The sequence below is a fragment of the Galendromus occidentalis genome, unplaced genomic scaffold (genome assembly GCF_000255335.2).
Source record: "Galendromus occidentalis unplaced genomic scaffold, Mocc_1.1 scf7180000077500, whole genome shotgun sequence".
Lineage (NCBI taxonomy): Eukaryota > Metazoa > Arthropoda > Arachnida > Mesostigmata > Phytoseiidae > Galendromus > Galendromus occidentalis.
Window position 1 is genome coordinate 1,179,410 of NW_003805488.1, and position 17,263 is coordinate 1,196,672.

The 17,263-nt window shown below is 51.3% G+C and overlaps 5 protein-coding genes across 5 annotated transcripts; 3 read left to right on the plus strand and 2 right to left on the minus strand.

The window, feature by feature from the left end:
* The first annotated feature begins 1,175 nt into the window (after positions 1 to 1,175).
* On the plus strand, positions 1,176 to 2,443 carry Ssb-c31a (single stranded-binding protein c31A). Its single transcript, XM_003746630.2, has 3 exons — positions 1,176 to 1,304; positions 1,652 to 1,854; positions 2,016 to 2,443. The coding sequence occupies exons 2-3, from the start codon at positions 1,659 to 1,661 to the stop codon at positions 2,168 to 2,170; spliced, it is 351 nt and encodes a 116-aa protein (XP_003746678.1). The 5' UTR covers positions 1,176 to 1,304; positions 1,652 to 1,658; the 3' UTR covers positions 2,171 to 2,443.
* Positions 2,444 to 3,732: 1,289 nt separating this feature from the next.
* Positions 3,733 to 5,450, plus strand: Arpc4 (Actin-related protein 2/3 complex, subunit 4). The gene is made up of 6 exons (XM_003746631.2): positions 3,733 to 3,846; positions 4,148 to 4,228; positions 4,396 to 4,523; positions 4,629 to 4,806; positions 4,915 to 5,025; positions 5,138 to 5,450. Exons 1-6 carry the CDS (start codon positions 3,844 to 3,846, stop codon positions 5,141 to 5,143), a joined length of 507 nt encoding a protein of 168 aa, XP_003746679.1. The 5' UTR covers positions 3,733 to 3,843; the 3' UTR covers positions 5,144 to 5,450.
* On the minus strand, positions 5,374 to 7,870 carry Pdss2 (Decaprenyl diphosphate synthase subunit 2). Its single transcript, XM_003746632.2, has 7 exons — positions 7,646 to 7,870; positions 7,363 to 7,477; positions 7,035 to 7,238; positions 6,772 to 6,916; positions 6,457 to 6,595; positions 6,208 to 6,366; positions 5,374 to 6,089 (listed from the first exon to the last, which is right to left on the minus strand). The coding sequence occupies exons 1-7, from the start codon at positions 7,791 to 7,793 to the stop codon at positions 5,815 to 5,817; spliced, it is 1,185 nt and encodes a 394-aa protein (XP_003746680.1). The 5' UTR covers positions 7,794 to 7,870; the 3' UTR covers positions 5,374 to 5,814.
* A 1,866-nt stretch (positions 7,871 to 9,736) lies between these two features.
* LOC100901365 (regulator of microtubule dynamics protein 2) lies at positions 9,737 to 12,229 on the plus strand. Its single transcript, XM_029112424.1, has 5 exons — positions 9,737 to 10,120; positions 10,246 to 10,650; positions 10,854 to 11,061; positions 11,224 to 11,383; positions 11,486 to 12,229. The coding sequence occupies exons 1-5, from the start codon at positions 9,786 to 9,788 to the stop codon at positions 11,617 to 11,619; spliced, it is 1,242 nt and encodes a 413-aa protein (XP_028968257.1). The 5' UTR covers positions 9,737 to 9,785; the 3' UTR covers positions 11,620 to 12,229.
* Positions 12,230 to 12,634: 405 nt separating this feature from the next.
* Positions 12,635 to 15,239, minus strand: LOC100901506 (CDK5 regulatory subunit-associated protein 1). Its single transcript, XM_003746634.1, has 8 exons — positions 15,020 to 15,239; positions 14,350 to 14,833; positions 14,043 to 14,192; positions 13,762 to 13,910; positions 13,402 to 13,641; positions 13,150 to 13,307; positions 12,937 to 13,016; positions 12,635 to 12,825 (listed from the first exon to the last, which is right to left on the minus strand). Exons 1-8 carry the CDS (start codon positions 15,206 to 15,208, stop codon positions 12,650 to 12,652), a joined length of 1,626 nt encoding a protein of 541 aa, XP_003746682.1. The 5' UTR covers positions 15,209 to 15,239; the 3' UTR covers positions 12,635 to 12,649.
* Positions 15,240 to 17,263: the final 2,024 nt, after the last annotated feature.

Genomic DNA, 17,263 nt, shown 5'->3' on the forward strand with positions numbered 1-17,263 from the left:
GGTGCCGGCGGCAGCTGTTGTTCCTTCGGAAGGACGAAATGCAGGGATGTGGGGGTACGTAAGAAGAACACGTCACTGCATGAACTTCAGGCACTTTCTGACCTCCTCCACATTCAGCAAGCTCCGAGAGATTCAACGAGGGAGGGGCGGGGGCTGTCACCCGCTCGAACATTTAATCTGAGTTCGGTTTTGCGCGATGGCCGCGGAATTTGACTGAGTCGCAGAAAATTCAGGTATCTCGCAGGAACTCCGAAATGCGGAGGAACGAGCTAGGATCCCGACATACCGGAGGTTGAGGATTCGGGGAGTGAATCAAGCGGTAGTGGTGGTGAGTGCTGTCTGGATCGAGATCGCGTCTCGGATGCTCCCAAAAAACTCAAGCAAACTCTAGACATCCAGGAGGAAACGACAGACGCAGCACGCAGCGGGTTGACCTTAAAGGGGTGACCTCGCCAACGCGACGACGGAGAGCGCCCAGGCTCATGGGCACGGCTCCGTCAATGAAACTACCTCCCTGTATTTCCTGATTCTACTCGTTTAGGGAGCCACCCGGTTTCCTGAAAAGAGGACCAAATATCCAATGAGAGACTTGAATTTCAGATCCGAATTCTCTCGAGACCTGGCTCATTGACAGCTAATCTGTTTTTTCTGTTTCCCGTAGCCAACCTGATCGGGAGAGCGCAATCCCGAAATTAGTCGAAGGCAACGCGACCTGACGACTTTCCTCTCGTCCGAGACGCTGAATTGACGTCCACGAAGTGTTATGAAAGGCTCGGCCGGCCGGTGCGTCGCCATGGACGAATTGAACCGATCCGATTCCAGAGTCGGCTTCTGATTTCAAATCTGCATCGAGCGGTCACTGTCTCTCCGTCGAGTCTCTGTTTCTACAGCGGAGACTCTTCGTCGATGGCCCTGTATTTGACTCCACAGTCCAGAGACGGCTTTTTCAGACTCAAGACTCAGACTCGGCGAGGGTCAGCGTGCTTTAAACTGGTTACAGAATTTGCAGTCGATAATCATAGCATCGATTTCCACGAAATGTGGCTCAGGTTCTGCCTCCATCCCGGATGTCCCTTTGCGACACGGTCAGTTTTGCCCCGCACCGCGCTGAGTTTGAGAGACCGAATGCATTCATTTCAGGTGTTCGTTTTTGACCGCGCTGCCGGCCCGCTAACAACAACCACCTACCCATACATCCGCTGAAGAATCGCCGCGCGCGCAGAGACAGAATAGTGCGACGCGAATTTCTCTCACAAACAAGTATCGAGCGGTGCGTTCGTGTTCTAGCAGGCCCCGAGAATTAGGTGAGACTTGGTAGCTCAATTTCAATCGTCAGCAGGTTAAATCTCCGACTAAGGAGTTGATTCAATCGAGATCTCGGGTTGGGGTCGACCAAGGAAGCCCCCACGGAATGCCTCGAACCTTCAGGAGAGACCGACGAAGTGGGCTTTGGGAGAGTTTTTATCAGCGTCATTCGATCGCCTATGAGATTTCAGTGAGGTTCTTCAACCCGAGATTGCTAACGTACCTTGTCATGGCTCCGAGTCCCATGTCAATTCATTTTCGGGCTCAATTCCCATGTCCGGTATTCCTCCGATATCCAGCCCTCAGAGCCGGATTGAACACGTCACGAATTCCCGTTTCTCCTCAGTGTTGACATGGCTGGGAAGAAGAGCCGAAAAGCTGCCGTTTCGGAATCGGACTCTGATTCGGGTCCGGATGACCGTAATCCACCCGCGAACGCAGCGAAAAAGCAGAAGACCGATGAGGAGGGCAAGCCTAAGAAAAACGAGGCAGGCGAATATGTTTTCGAGCTTTCTAAAATGCGGAACGTCAGCGTCAAGGAATTCAAAGGTCAGATCATGTGCAAATCGCTTCATCCCTTCCGAAGCGGGATTTTCCCTCAGAATCAGCTTCATTCCCTCCGACCCGTACTTTATATGCGCTCTATAAGATTTGATCTGTTTGCCGAAACGGACAGTTCGCGTCTCTATTCATCTCGATTCTATTTCCAGGTCGAGTTCTGGTCAACATTCGCGAATTCTACGAGGACAAAAACAGCGGCGAGTTACGCCCAGGCAAGAAAGGCATCGCTCTCAGTGCGGACCAGTGGAACCGGCTCAAGGAGCACATGAACGACATCGACGCAGCGATCAAAGAATGCGCTTGAAAGAGTGCATCGAAGGGCCCCAGGCTTCTAACTAATGAAAACGCCACCGAAAACGTTCGACGGAAGTTTCCGCCCGCGCGAACCTTGGATCTGAAATCGGTCTGCGATTGAGGCTCTAGCATACACTTCAATCCATTAATGTTAGCCGCATTTTAATAGCGATGAGGGAGATACTTTCCCGAGGTGATCGTCACCTCCGAATTCCCAGCTTTATCTTAAGATTTAGAATGAAAACATGGGTGAAGTTCCTTGTCAACACTTCATCGCAAGCTTGAGAATGATCTGAATTTGTTCTTACTGTATCGTGAGTATGAACTGTTCGCTATCCATAAGCTGCCTCCAGGACGAATTCGCCCAAACATTCCGTAGCGGTGTTCCCGGGATCCTGGGGAGTTTCTCTGTAGATAAGCATCAACGATGCTCCTCGGGAATCCGATCCAATTTTACGAAGCTTCCGGGGGACGCCTCGAGGGCTCGGCGTCACCACCGAATACATTTATGTACGTCGCTGGACTGCAGGTTCTCCAACTGTATTTTCAAAGGGCTCCTTTAAAACAGGAAGGTTCGTCCTCCTTGCGCGCCAGATCAGCGTGAATCAGAGATCATTCAGTGATTCCATATCCCCCCGATTGGTGTGCGTCGAGTCGAGGAATCGTCGAAACCGAGCAAGTTCCTCACACTCCGTAAAATACCCAACACATACATGATCCGCAGTGCTTTCAGATTTTCCGATGGATCCTTACAAGGAACGAATGATTCCGGGGTCATCCGGGCTTAGGTACCGAACTTGATTCATGTACAGCTGCTCACGACGATGAAGAGGACTGAATCCGAAACCCCAATCTACAGAAGTAGCTCTGGAACTCTCATTCCGAGATATACGGACGTGGGATATGAGGTTTGCAATCGACGAGAGCAAGCAAGGAGCCTCAGCAACCCTAAGATTACGTTGTTGGAGCGGACGCCAGAGTTTCCGAGATGGAATCCTCGCACCTTTACAATTCAGGCGCCCTGTCATGGAGTCTGACAGAGCGCCGTATTGATTCTCGATGAAGTATGTACTATTATTAATTATTATTCATCATTCTTATTCAATGAGACGTTTCAGGTTTTCGAGGTCACCGATTGAATCGGATTACTAGCTTGCCATCTTCCCCAACTCCAATGGGGATTCGTAGCCGGGGGTCCCCCCCCCTGGCCCCCACGCTATAGCCTTAGGGCCATAATTGGTCAAGGGGCCATAATTAGTCTGGGGGCCATAATCGGTACGCTGCCCCTACCACCGTCCAATGAGGCTTCGCATGATGTCTCGAGCGCAGATTCCTAGTAGGGATGTGCTTCTCTGATTTATCAAACCGGAGACTTTCTTATTCTCCAGATATCGACGAGCTTGCATGAGCATGTGCCCGGCTCCTTCTTGAAAAATCTCTGAAGTCAGGGTCCCACGGCAAACTTCGAGTGGAATATCATCTACCGAAGTCCCCGCTGACGGAAGCGGCAGTCAAAGATCATGGAATCATTGTTTCGTCTGACTGACTGAGGAGCAGTCCCATATCATCCCTGGGAGAGGGGGAGCTGCTGTGTAGTGAGAGCTATTCAGTGCTGTGCCGTGAATCGAACACCGAAAAATTAGCTGAGACACCGTTTCGCGGAGACAATAACCCACAGGAGTAATGGTAGGTTCTCACGATTGCTTACCATTGCCGGAGAGCTTCATGCAGTACGCGGGGAACCAAAAGTGTTCGTGCACGGACGACTTCCCCACATGACAGATCTGAGTCAATCATGTGTGAAAACGCTATATTTGGTGAACAACTCAATCTACCGCATCACAGATATATCAGAAACCGTAGGCACGGCGGCTACCAAGGGATAACTTACTCCCTATCGAACGATGGTGGGGTCTTCCTCCCGGAGCACGAAGCATGAGTCGCTGTCACGCTCACCCCTTGACTCATTTCCGAAACTCTATTCCAGGCGGCCACGCTCAAACCTTATTTGAACGCTGTGCGGCAGACATTGAACGCAGCAATGTGTTTAGAGAACTTCAATTCTCAGGTGAGCCCGAAGTAGAAAGACCCGTCATATGGCGATCTCGAGTATTTGCGGTTGACCGGGAGACCTCCCGTTCGAGTCTTCTCGCAGAAATACGCGAGGTAAGATGAAGGACGATCCTAGCGAGCGCCCGGTTCTAAGCTTCCCCCCCCCCCCTCCGATATTGGCAGGTCATCGAGCGGCACAACAAACCTGAAGTGGAAATACGAGGGAACAAGGAACTTTTGTTGAGACCTGTGGTGATATCTCGAAACGAGAAGGAACGCGTTCTGGTCGAAGGAAGCGTCAACTCCATAAGGTTTGCGAACTTTCATCTCTGGGTCTCGAGACTCTCCTCTGGAGCTTTCTAGAAACATTGTGTGTTCTCGTCGGCCAGCCCACAGACTCAGAGATGCATTTCCAGAGTGTCCATCGCTGTGAAACAAGCCGATGAAATAGAGAAAATTTTGTGCCACAAATTCATGCGATTCATGATGATGAGAGCTGAGAATTTCATCATTTTGAGACGGAAACCGATCGAAGGATACGACATTTCATTCCTGATCACCAATTTTCACGCGGAAGCGATGTTCAAACACAAGGTGAGTTCGCAAGCTAAAAAAGTCATCCCCACGGACTCATACCTTGGAGTCCCAGAGTTTCGGGATTTCCCCTTTTGGAATCGCCCTACAGTTTCCAAAGTTTTCCAGCTCGTCGATTTCGTCATCTACTTCATGGAGGAAATCGACAAAGAAATTTCCGAGATGAAACTTGCTCTCAACGCGCGCGCTCGAATCTGCGCCGAAGAGTTCCTCAAAAAGGTGAGTCCTGCCGGAATCGCTTCGTTGGCGGCCCCGTGATCGGATAAATTCGGACAATACGATTGCAGATTCCTAGTTGCTGCGGAATCAAACTTCTGCTTTTTCTCCGCAGTTCTGAAAGGAGCTTCCTCCGCGGTCGGCTTTCGATTCTCTGGCTACAGGGAAGTTAGGGCTTTAGTTTTCGGCTGAACGCTGCCCTCTCACAAGAGCTTGGACGATCCCGAAGCCCGTAGCGTCATATTTCTGTCTACTTATGAGCGAGCAAGCGTACCCTACGAGGTTTGCCCCAATGGTTCTCGTTTGTTTGAGCAAGCAAATGGCGTGAATCCACAAGGGTCTCCCGAAAACAAAGACTTCGACGAATAGTGTTTATTATCAACAATGAACAGGCGAGATGATAACAGACAATAAATTAAGGACGATGTGTGTATATCCATCCATTGAAATTCTCTGAGCCGCAGGATGTATCTAGCGATTTGTATAATTATTCTAAATTCTAATCCGTGTGCTTCGTCATTGACCCTGTAGAGTCATTCGTCCATAGACCGACTTCGTAGGAGCAGCACTCCTTCTTGGAACATTCGTTCCCAGAACGGAGTCACCGACTTTCGCGCGGCATTCTCACAAAATATGAACCACACAAGGACGAAACGGGGATTTTCTGGACGCTTAATCTCAGATCATGTATATAGGCCTTCAAGTATACAAGTTTAGCGTGTAGTCTATTTGTGCCTCTTATCCGGGGAGAATTCCCTCAACTCTAATTTCTCATACCGACTCGTTGGCGTGTCAGACGTGTTTCATGGCCTCGATTATGTCGGTTAGCGCTTGCTTGGCCTTGTAGCACGAATCGAACGTGTCGAGGTTGGCGAGGCACTCATGCACGTAAGAGTTCAGTCGCAGGTTCGCCTCCTCAACGCAACCTGACGCCAGAATCTGCGTGTAGAGGTCAGAGTAATCGATATGGTTGATGTTTTCCAGCGAGGTTTCCAGCGACTGGACAAGGTGGGGATTCCGTTCCAGGAAGAGAACGCAGGGCAATGAAGTCAGATCGAACGGCGCGCCTGAATACGAGATCGTCAAATGCGTTGAGAAGTGATACTGTACAAAATCGGAGTGCCGCCCTCGCGTCAGTTCAACTCGCGAGAGAGAACCTCAACAATGCACCATCAGCAGACTAACCTGGAGCTTGATAGATTAAATTAGAGAACGGTTGGAGTTCCTCGTGTAGCTGCCAAACCAGCCCGAGACATTTACCGAACTCATTTGCTTTCTGCTGAGCACTGTCCCCGTGTCCAGCCATCAAGACCGTTGATTGGCAAGCACTGGATAACAACGCTCCTGGAACAGGATGAAAGTTTTCCTTCAGTCACCGGAGCGACTCGGAAGGGATCTATGTCGATTGTGACGATCTAGTCAAATTTTACGTACCGGAATTCAGAACAATCCTGTCCTCCCAATGGGAGCTTGTCATCGAGGCCGCAGGGAAAGGTTTCCCGAACGTGTCGTGTCTCACCACAAACTCACTTTTCATGAAATTTCCGATCGCGCTCGCGATAAGCTCCAGAACCTACAGGAGCAATAATTCTTTCAACATTAATCGGAGATTACCTCTCTCCAAGGAAATTGAACCGGTGGATGGGGAGAGAGTGTGAATATAATATATCTATCGTAGCACCTAAGTTGAAAGTATGACTGGCGGCTCATAGATCGAAGATTGTTCATCAAAGCTAGCGGCTCGCTCACTTTGCAGTTGTTGAGCTCGGAAGTTTTTTTCGAAGCGTTTGCGATGAGTATGTCTCCGACCAGGATCGCGATCTTATTGCCGTACTGAAGATCGTTCAATAGAGACTCATCCGTGATGAGCTCTCTAGACAAGTTGAGGACGTCTCTGGAACCGATGAATCTGCTCTTGATCGATCAGGAATCGAGTGATCTTGGAATGCTCATGTAGGTCGAACAATTCAGGTCTCATCATCTCGAGCAGATGTTTGAGAGCCCGTCCTCACCGGTGAATAAGATGCGATGTGTAGACCATCTCAACGATTTCCGAAAGATTTTTCTGACGCTCCGTAATACCGTCCACCGTGGCCTCTTCCCATTCACCCAAGAGCATCTGAGGGCTCCCTTCGATGTGGCCGGCGCATCGAGACAGCAGTAAAATCACCAACCCTCTCGTTTGAAGATTGTTTCTTCCGTTGTAGATGAGCTTCCTGGGAAAGAGAACCCGATCCGTCGATTAAGTCAAAATAACACTCTAATCCCGAAGACCGCTGCGTCTTCCCAGAATTCGTTTCCATGCTCAGACGTATCGACCCTCCCGGCCGGCTGACTCACTTTATCGTCTTGATCACAGGATGGGTCGTGTTCAACAGTTTCCTGATGTGCGATCCGGCGCCGACTCCGCTGTCGCTCATCAGGAGTTTCATGGTGAAATTCGAACTCGGCAGACCTTGAATCGGAAAAGGTGACGAAACGATCAGATATGATTACCCTGGGAACTCGTTGACTCTGAGAGAGAACTCCAAGCCGATCGACCAAACGGTGAGACGTCGGAGGTCATGATGGGGCAGCTCGTCGTGATCTTGCCCGGAACTTCGTCCGGAGGTTTCCTACTCACCCACAATTTTCTCCGCGTTCGAAATCGCTCTGTTCCATTGTGCCAGTCGTTTGTCATTAGCGAGCGTCAGCGAGTGTGACATTCGAACGAGTCCTCGAACACCCGTGAAGTTCACTTGGGAAATACATCGACTCAAGGCGGGAAGCATACTCGATTCTGTGTCGATCGACGAGTCCAACAGCTGGGTCCCCTTACACGCGTCACTCACGGCCTCAGAAAACAAGCATCGAATTCCGAGAGAAGAACCGCCTTGCCAATCGTAGAAGCTCAGCGAACAGAGTCCACGCACCGGTCGGAGGTCGGACAGAACAAGGGAAGTAGCTCCCGATCTCGGATGAAGAAATGACGCACAACAGAAGACGGAAGAATTCCGCCACGGTGGTAGACAAACGTCTTGCTCGCTCCGTTCGGGGTTTGTGGGTCAGTTTCCTTCCCCTTCTCACCCCATTTCGGTTTTTGGGACGGCGACAGCGAGGATTGTCAGCTGTTTCTTGCGTTGCTTTCTACCGCTCGCCGCCATGCTGTCGTCGGATGGACGGCCGCAGCATCAGCGACTCTCTCCACACAGGCCCTCGGTCTGGACGAAACGCAGAGCGCCTATCAGACCAAAAGCGTTGGGGAATACTCGATTTCGCCGCTGTGAGCCTCCCCGCGCACCCCCAGATCAGATCAAGCGCGCCCGGAGAAAATCGGCGGATCCCGGTCCCTCGGTCGCCATCAGCCCCCAAACGCGAGGTGCCGGACGGCGACGATCGAAGAGGCGACACAGAGACAGAGACAGGTCCGCCGGGCGGTAGAATCCGACCGTCGATCAATTACTCCTTCGTCCACACAGGAAGTCTTTCCGATGGAGCGCTTCATGTGAACACTTTGTGAAGCTCAGTCCAGTGCCCGGGAAAATGAGTTTACATTCTCCTCGGCAACAGTAGCTCCGCAGTGAGGGTGAGTTTGAAAACTTCGCCGAGAACCTAGAGCACACAGTCAATGCTCGCGCCGCCTTGCACTTTTGCATCGGTGCGGGGAGACGCGTGGCTTATCGACAGTTTCGACGCCGGGAAACTAGATGATCGACCCGACTCGATCCGGTCGGATAGCCAGAGCGTTCACTCTCGTCGCTGGGGATGGTTCTCTCGGAAGAATTGACCGCGCGACTCCGTGGGGTCAACCGGTAACGTCACTATCGATCCGTTCGGTTCCCCGACTACATCAGGAAACAAGCTCCCCAGCGAATGTCTTCCGCGCACTCGGAGAGGTGCCGTATCCGAGGGAATCCATTCTCTTGAGTCGGAATGTTCGGGCTCGTGACAGATTTCGAGAAATTACTCGCAGAGGAAACTCATGATGGCGTCAAAGGGTGTAACCTAGGAGCGTGCCGCACACGCGACTCTGATTCCCGGTCCGCAGTCATCTTTCCATAGATTGATTTCTTTTCTACTCGCCCCACGCGATTCTTGTTTGCCTTGAACGGTGGTGGTCGGGGAGATCGCTGTTCTCATGATCGTTTTCCTCCTTGTCGAGCCACTTCCTCAAGTCTAGCTCGGAAAGACAAATACACATTCATATACCCGAGCGGCGGAGCAGACCTCGATCTTCAAATCGGAACGCACCTTCGTGACGTGATCGCAGCTGTGCGGAAGCGAGACGCTGAAACTCGTCAATCATTCTCCGGCGTATCTCGAGAGCTCGAAAATTCTTCCCAACAGCACCTGAATTCCCGGCTACGCTATTAGGCGTGCCGAAGAGCAGATTTTCGGCTGAGCCGCGGACATACGGAGTCCGAACTCAATTAGAGAATCAGAAGTCGTCCTGGACGCGGAATTTTTCGCCGTGATCGGGAGATCATTCTCTACGCGCCCAGGAGGTTCTGCCGGCCATCGGCTCGCTAGGGATGCGATCCATTGCAGACAGTTGTATTGCGTGGGTCCGAATGTTTCGACAGTGACTCCGAGAATGAATGATTTACGTGATTTTTCCTCGTCCAGGTGACCGACAGTTAACCTATCCTCGGGAAGCAGCTTGATCTTTCGGCTGGGTTGCTCTTTCTCCCATGACGAGGAGAGCCGTCCGCGATCCAGCTGTTTCTGACGAACTGTTAGGACACCTCGGACGACTGTGGAGAAAATTATCCTCCCTCCGTCGGATGATTAATCGTCTAATCGATCCAGCGAGTGAGGGACTTATCCTCCGACCGACTAAAACGAGAAATCCCTCTCAGGAAAGCATGGACCATCTCCTCCGGGATAGGGGGTCATTGGTGGCTGCACTCGGCGCTGGGGTTGTCGTTGGCATCTCGGGAATCTACATGTACTACCGACTTAACAAGACGATGTCTCGGGAAATCGGTCATCTGGCGGGGACTATCGACAACCTTAAGCGAGAGATTGTGGATCTCCGCGTACGCGAAGAACTTCTCGAGGCGGCCGCTAAGGACAAGCTCATCAAGAGGACGGTCAGAAGAGTTCCTCAGTCGATGAGGTGAGTCTGTCTCCCTAGTGCTCTGATCGGACTCTGGTGGAAATCAGTTCGAATGATCGCGCTGTTACGATCCCGCGGGATCGCGGCCATTGACTAATCGCACGAGCTTTCCCCTGCTGTTCCAGAGCTCGTCCTACGGTCGACAGTCCGGCGTCTTCTTCCTCGGCCACGAATTACGTGACCGCTTCCGAAGCGACGCTGGTCAACGGCGTCTTGAGTGACGATGATGACGAGGAGTTCTTCGATTTCTCGGACGACGACAACAACAGTCTCGATGCCGATAATGAAGAAGTTCTAACATCATCATCACTCACCGGCGATAGATGGATCGAAGTCATCGACGGCAGACTTGACGACGCGAAGTTCGACAAGCAAGAACTCTTTGTCCAAATGAAAATCAAAAAAGGCGATTACGTTCGACATCCTGGCTATCTATGGAGGCTCGCCAAATCGGCGCATTTCGCGGGAATCGTCGTTCAAAGTGCAGGCGACATTGCCCGTAAACGGGAACTAGCTTTCGAAGCTCACAAGTAAGTTCAAGAATTTCCCGCTCAGATGACTGATGGGATTAGCTGCGCCGATTTTTTTCGATCCAGCCTGCCGCCGCGATCCGACGCTCATTTATCGGTGGCTCACGGCCGATGAAGGAGCCGATGACCGAGGCAGTTTTTGGGTCTATTTTTTCCGGAACTGTCGTCGATTCCGTGTGAAGAAAAAACGCTTCTCCTTCAAGGTACGCTTCTGAAGCTCTTCAGCTCGCCCCCGAAGATCCGGAATGTCACAAATGGTACGCCATAGCGGTGGGCTCGCTCTCGGAGTTTGTTGGCACACAGCAGAAGATCCAGAACGGCTACGAATTCAAAAAACATGTCGACTGTGCCATCAAACTGAAGCCGCAGGATCCAACGCTCCACCACATGCTGGGGAGATGGTGTTACGAGGTCAGTATGGCGAAGTGATGCAGTTTCGCATGGGAACAGTGATATCCAGCACTGGTGTCTCGAGAAGATTTGGTGCGCGGAATGTTTCTCTCTCATATACATCTCTATGTTGTTCTTATCACCGGCAATTGAGCTCTTCCTTTCGATTTCCTCTACGCGAAGGTTGCCCAGTTGTCGTGGGTCGAGCGGAAGCTAGCGTCTACTCTGTACGCGACACCTCCGCAAGCATCCCTCTTGGAAGCTCGAACTCATCTCCTCGAAGCGGAGAGACTGAAGCCAAACTGGAAAGAGAACATGCTGTATATCGCAAAGACATTCATTGGTGAGCGATCGTTTTTTCTAAAGTCGCCGAACCTATTCTGAGACTTCTTGCCCTAGGGAAATGAATTCGCGAATCGATCGGCTCACGCGTTTTCATCCTCAGGTGAAACCAATTATGCCCCTGCGATATCGTGGATCGACCGCGCTGTTGCTGTCCAGGCCGAAACCGAAGGTGACAGAGTCGCTCACAAACAGTTGGAAACTCTTCGACAAACCTATTCCAAGTATCGCGAATAGCGCGTTCAATCTCGAGAAGCGATTCCAAATGGCAGACACAAGTTGCTCGGCCCGTGTGTACACAACAACTGTGAGACAACCGCTTAGATTGCGAATCACGGCGGGAATTCACGTCAGTGAAGAAGAGAAATCGGGTGGAGGAACTCGAGCGATTCTGCGCCTCGAATGAATCGTGCGCATTGGAACGTTGTGATATTTGAAGTGGTCAAATGTGTAGCCTCGTGAAAAACAACCGATGATGAAGATGACGCGAGAGCCTCCGGTCAGCGAACGGTGGAGTCGAGGCCGTCTTCATATCGCCTCGATATCGCGATCCAGCGGAATCTCTATCGAGATCTGTACACTCGATCAGGTACGATTTGCGCGAGGTGAATCCCTGATTATCGAATCTGTCTGATGCACGCCGGCTGTGCATCTGTCGGTCTGACCTTCTCACCACGAGTCATTTATGTAAAATTCTCTGAGCTGAGACTCCTTCTCATGTACGGAAGATTTCGACCGGCGGATTCCGATCCGGTCGGAGAGCGTACTCATCCTACATAGTAATTTGAAGAAATTAGAGAGAACGGTGGAGGTATATCAGAAGATACCTAATGCAATATACATATACATACTTTTTTGATTGAGGTCCAGACCAATAGGGAACACGAATTTCCATAAGTTCAGTCCCAATACTCTGGGAATATCCGGGGGGAATATTAGTCAGGGATCATCCGGTCGAACTCAAGAATGAATAAAATAATTTCCCTTCGGTTTGTAGAGTTTGAGGTCTCATTCGAAAATTCGAGCATCGGTGAATTCGCCTTTGTCGCTGGAGAGCTTTTGAAAAAAATCGCAGGGGCTCCAATCCCTGCACCCTATCTCGCTGGGGAGCCCCCCAAGCGAGAAGGAGGAAGGCGAGTCGATGAAATGCATATCTCTGTTCGAGAGGATCGATTTTATTTTCTATTCACAAAGCACCTCCTTCGTTGAACTGCATGAGTTGCAAGGTAACAAAACGGGAGTCCGAAAGGCCACATTCAATGATAAATCAGAGGATCATCTGACGCTTCTCCTCTTCATCAGTCGATGATTGTAGACTCGTTTTGCGCAATACTTCACCGATCATGGTCTGTGAGCTGCAGTTCGTTATTCGCACGCTCACGTATTCTCCGGGATGTATCCGCTCTCCTCCGACTTCGTTGGCGATGATAACTTTGGTGTTCCCTACAAGAATGCTCTCCTTTTCATTTTCTGCGACGTCTCATCCGGACACAATGGGCGTCTGGAGCAAGTTTCCGGGATGGAGGCTCGCAGTACCCCACTCATGACTCTTACCTTCATTCCTACCGAAGAGTTCCTCGGTCGATCTCTTGCTCTCACCCTCAACGAGCACGGTCTGGATATCACCGATCTGCCTGCAGCGAATGATTCGTACAAAACGTCAAATTCCGAGGACCGACAGAACCCGGATTAGTCTGGAGTTTCCTCTGGCTTCCTGAGTCCTACCGAGTACCCTGTCACGAAAATCGAAATTCCATGGAAACCTACTTCTCAAACTTCAATTTCGCCTTCCGGCGGAAAACTTCCAAAATTTCGATCGCTCGTCTCTTCTTATCCTCAAGAGGAACATCGTCCTCGAGCCGTCGATGGGCCCTCGTTTTTTCTCGGAGACTGTACGGGAATGCGTAGCAGAACGTGTAGCCGACCTGGGTTCGGGGAAATTCACAAGGAGTCTTAGATAATCGCGCAATGAGGAACGGAAATCACTCAAAGGATATCCTTCGTGAGGGTTCTGTTCACCTGTTCCACTAGACTCAGGGTCATTTGATGTTCGTCTTCGGTTTCGCCACAAAAACCGGTGATGAAGTCGGAGGTGAGCGAGACGTTGGGCATGAACTTGTATATCGTATCCACTAATGTCAAATAATCTTCACGGGTATAGCCTCGGCCCATCAGATCCAAAACGCGGGTACTTCCGCTCTGTGCGGGCAGGTGTATGTGATTGCAGATGTTCTTATGCGACGAAATGACTTGCAGAACCTGAGGGAAAGAAGAGATCGAGGCTTCATATTGGACCGAATTAATTCGGTGGGTAGACCTTCTCAGTCGGAGATTTCAACAGAGCCCTGACGTTCGGTGACATTCGGGAGAGCCTCTAACCTCGTCTGGGAAATCTTTCGGATGCGGGGACGTGAAGCGAACGCGCATCTCAGGATCGACTTCTGCGACTTGATGCAGGAGATCCGCGAATCCTAAGCCCCCGGAACGGAGTTTGCATTTCGACTTGAAGCCCTTGGCTAGCCCAACATCTGGAATTGATTTCAGCATTCAATATGTCAAACGGTCGGGTCTCGATCTATCGTTTGCTCCGTGTATGTAGGGGGTTCTGATAGATTTAGGAGAAGACATGTAGCGATGAAGAGCTAGTCACTCCGCCTCACCTGTGAAGCGTATGAAAGGATGAGACTCTTCAGACATGTCCCGGTAACTGTTGACATTTTGACCGAGTAAAGTCACTTCCTTGACTCCATTCAATGACAAATGCCTAACTTCGTCTAGAATCGAATTCATAGGTCGAGACCGCTCCCGACCTGGAAACAGATTGTGGAGCGCGATTAGAGCCGCATGGAGCGGGACGACCCTTATTCAATCAGACGCCGTCTTCGAAATGATGAGCTTAGGAAGGTAGGTAATCTCGCTCAGATTGAACAGATCCAGCTGTCGGAATCTCAGTCCTGATCCACTGACCTCTGGTGAATGGCACGATACAGTACGTGCACATGTTGTTGCATCCGCGCATGATCGAGACGAACGCAGTTTTTCTTCGCTCGTCGAGTCGGACTGGGGTCACATCGGCGTAAGTTTCATCAAGGGACAGTTGTACATTGACTCCTGCTTGGCCTCCTGACGCAGTTTCCAGTAATCTCGGTAGATCTCTGTAGCTGTCGGGACCAGCAACCACGTCTACGGATTTCTCTTTTTCCAGCAGCTGAGTTTTCAATCTCTCCGCCATGCAACCGAGAACTCCCACCTGCAGATCACGTCGCTGCTTATGTTTCCGAAGGTCTTGGAGTCTCCTCCAGATTTTCTGCTCGGCCCCCTCCCGAATCGAGCACGTCATGATTAGAACCACGTTGGCGGCGTTGTGGTTCAAGACGCGCTCGTAGCCCTTCTTCTTCAGGATGGACCAGACTATCTCGGTGTCGTTGACATTCATCTGACAACCGTAGACCTGACGAAAAAGGAGAGATGCAGCAGTCGGGAACACGGAATTTGAATCCGAAATAGAATGAGACCCATCAACAAAAGTTCAGGACCCAGACAAAAGCCTGGAGCGGAGGACTCTTCGATACTCCTCCGGAAGGTCGAACGGAGTGATATCATAGGAATGAAGTCGAATTCTCGCGAGAACTCTCACCTCGAAGAAGACTTTCTTCAGTTGTGCGCTTTCGTCGATCAGGTACGGAACTTCGGTGGGGTCATAGTTCTCTCGAGGAACGCTCGAGTTCGCTATGAAAGCCTCCAGCGAAGGACCCTCAGCGAGTTTTTTCGTCCAGGAACCGCAATTTCTACTCAACGGCTCGAAGAGCCGAAGAAAACGAGACATAATCTAGGTCTAGATTCTCGACCTCATGAGCAAGGTTTGGGAACCGCTGTATCCAGTCGATCGGAATGGTCAGAGGTCACCGTTCTCGAAGGACCTACTCGTTTTCTCGTGTTCCGCGCACCTCACTCACCCCCTCAGTGAAAAATATGTTGACATCGGTTGTGTTTACTTTCCGAGTGGATGCCGCCGCTCCCAGCCAATGTGGGCCTAGGAAGGCGAGCAGACAATCCGCTTGAAACAGAGGCGCGCAGAATAGCATCGGTTTTCTCAGTCGGCGGCCCTATTCTTATGAATCAGCGAAATTGACCGATAAGGACTCACGAGTAAATTGATTCTCGCCTTTGGACCAGACCGTTGGGATTATTGGGTGATCAGCGCGTCCGGCGCCTCGACTCGACGGACTCGCCTCACGTGGAACCCTATAGCAGGGGTTCCAAAACGGGGTGCCGCGGAATCCTTGGGTTCCGCGGCGGATTGCGGAGAACCCCTAAGTCTACCTGCGGAACCCCTGCGGAACCCCTAGGGCTTCCGTGGAAGAAAAAGTTTGGGAACCACTGCCCTATAGATACCTCTCCCGGAGTTCTCACGAGTATCCGGTGAGTCAAGGGGAGCTTCGACTCGGTCCGCCGGTAAATTCCTGCGGGCTTATGAGCTCCGATCCTAGAGTACATATCGGGTCTGCTCAATGAGACTCGCTTGGGAGAGCGTCGACTGGGCCATTGCCGCTCATCCTGGTGATTCCGTTCAATGAAATTACGGAGTGCAGCTGCGGTCTAATACCTGTAGGGTCGATCTGCGTCTTCGAGATTCGCGATTTGCGATCCATCCGGAGCCGCTGCGGATATTTTCCGTGAACCAGTCGGAACTCATTCGTTTCGGGACGGAGTTAATCGATATTTCCTTTCGTGATAGATCCCGATAAGCATCCTTCGGTCTGGACTCCCCGCTGATTCATCGCGTTCGAATAAGACTCGGAGGAGAGGAGGGTTTCTTTCGAGCTCGTGGATTCATTCTTGGGGCACTGTGTCCACAGCCTTTCACCGATCCGGTGCTCATCTGGGTCGCGCAAGGGTGTCTAGCAGATAGGACCATCGGAGCCTGATTTAAGGCTACTGGAAGAAGCAGAGACGAGGACAGCTATTGTCGACTCCAATTAGTGTCCTGTCGTCTGTAATAGCGATTCCCCACGAGAGGGCATAGTCGCCGAGCCATTCGCGACGAACTCCGATCTCGACTGAGGGGACAATATCTACGAGGAATTCACGAGGGCCTCGCGCATTGTGACAGCAGTAGAAATGCGCTCTGAAACGTTGTTGTCCCGAAGCCGTCTGAGCTTCCGTTTCCCGAAAATGCGCTCTCTCCCCTGCCGGTCTGCCGCCCGCCTCCCAGCTCCTGCTGCTGTGTGAGTGTGTGCGGCTGCGGGTCTGCCCGGTACAGAACGATGACCTTGAAATAAGGTTATTGACCTTGACTCATATCCTCTTCGACACTGTCAGTCTATCCTGTTTGACAAGCAGCATCACGATGCAAGACGGCGATCGTTCCCGGGGGATCCGAGCACGACGGGCTCGTGGGATGTGTTGCATTCACGAGGCAGCTATATCGATTGCATCCGCTCTTACTCACGCCACTTTCCCTGGGAGTGTCCTGTTCGGAAGCCGATCGAGACCTCTCGCGGGAGAACTCTACGTCGGAAGGGCGACGATACTGGTGGAATTTAGATTTTTGGTTTAAATCTCGTCGAGAGCGCAGGTTACGACTACTGATCGACTTTAGCTGCTCATGGAAGCAACTAAGCAGCGAACGTCTGCCATCGTAGTAGTCGCCCGTCGTCGTTCAGTCAGGGGCCTCCTGCCGACGCAGTGCTGGGCGAGCTCGGCCATACTCAGCGCGTCTGTTTACGATCGCCGGGATTCCCACGCAGCGTAGTAGCGGGATATCCTGTGCATTGGATACGCGGTTGATCTCTCCCTCCACTCGTCAGGATTATTCCGATTGAATATCTCCGGATTCCGCTGCGGATTTGAATTTCTCCGCCAAACGCCTCGCCTCGAG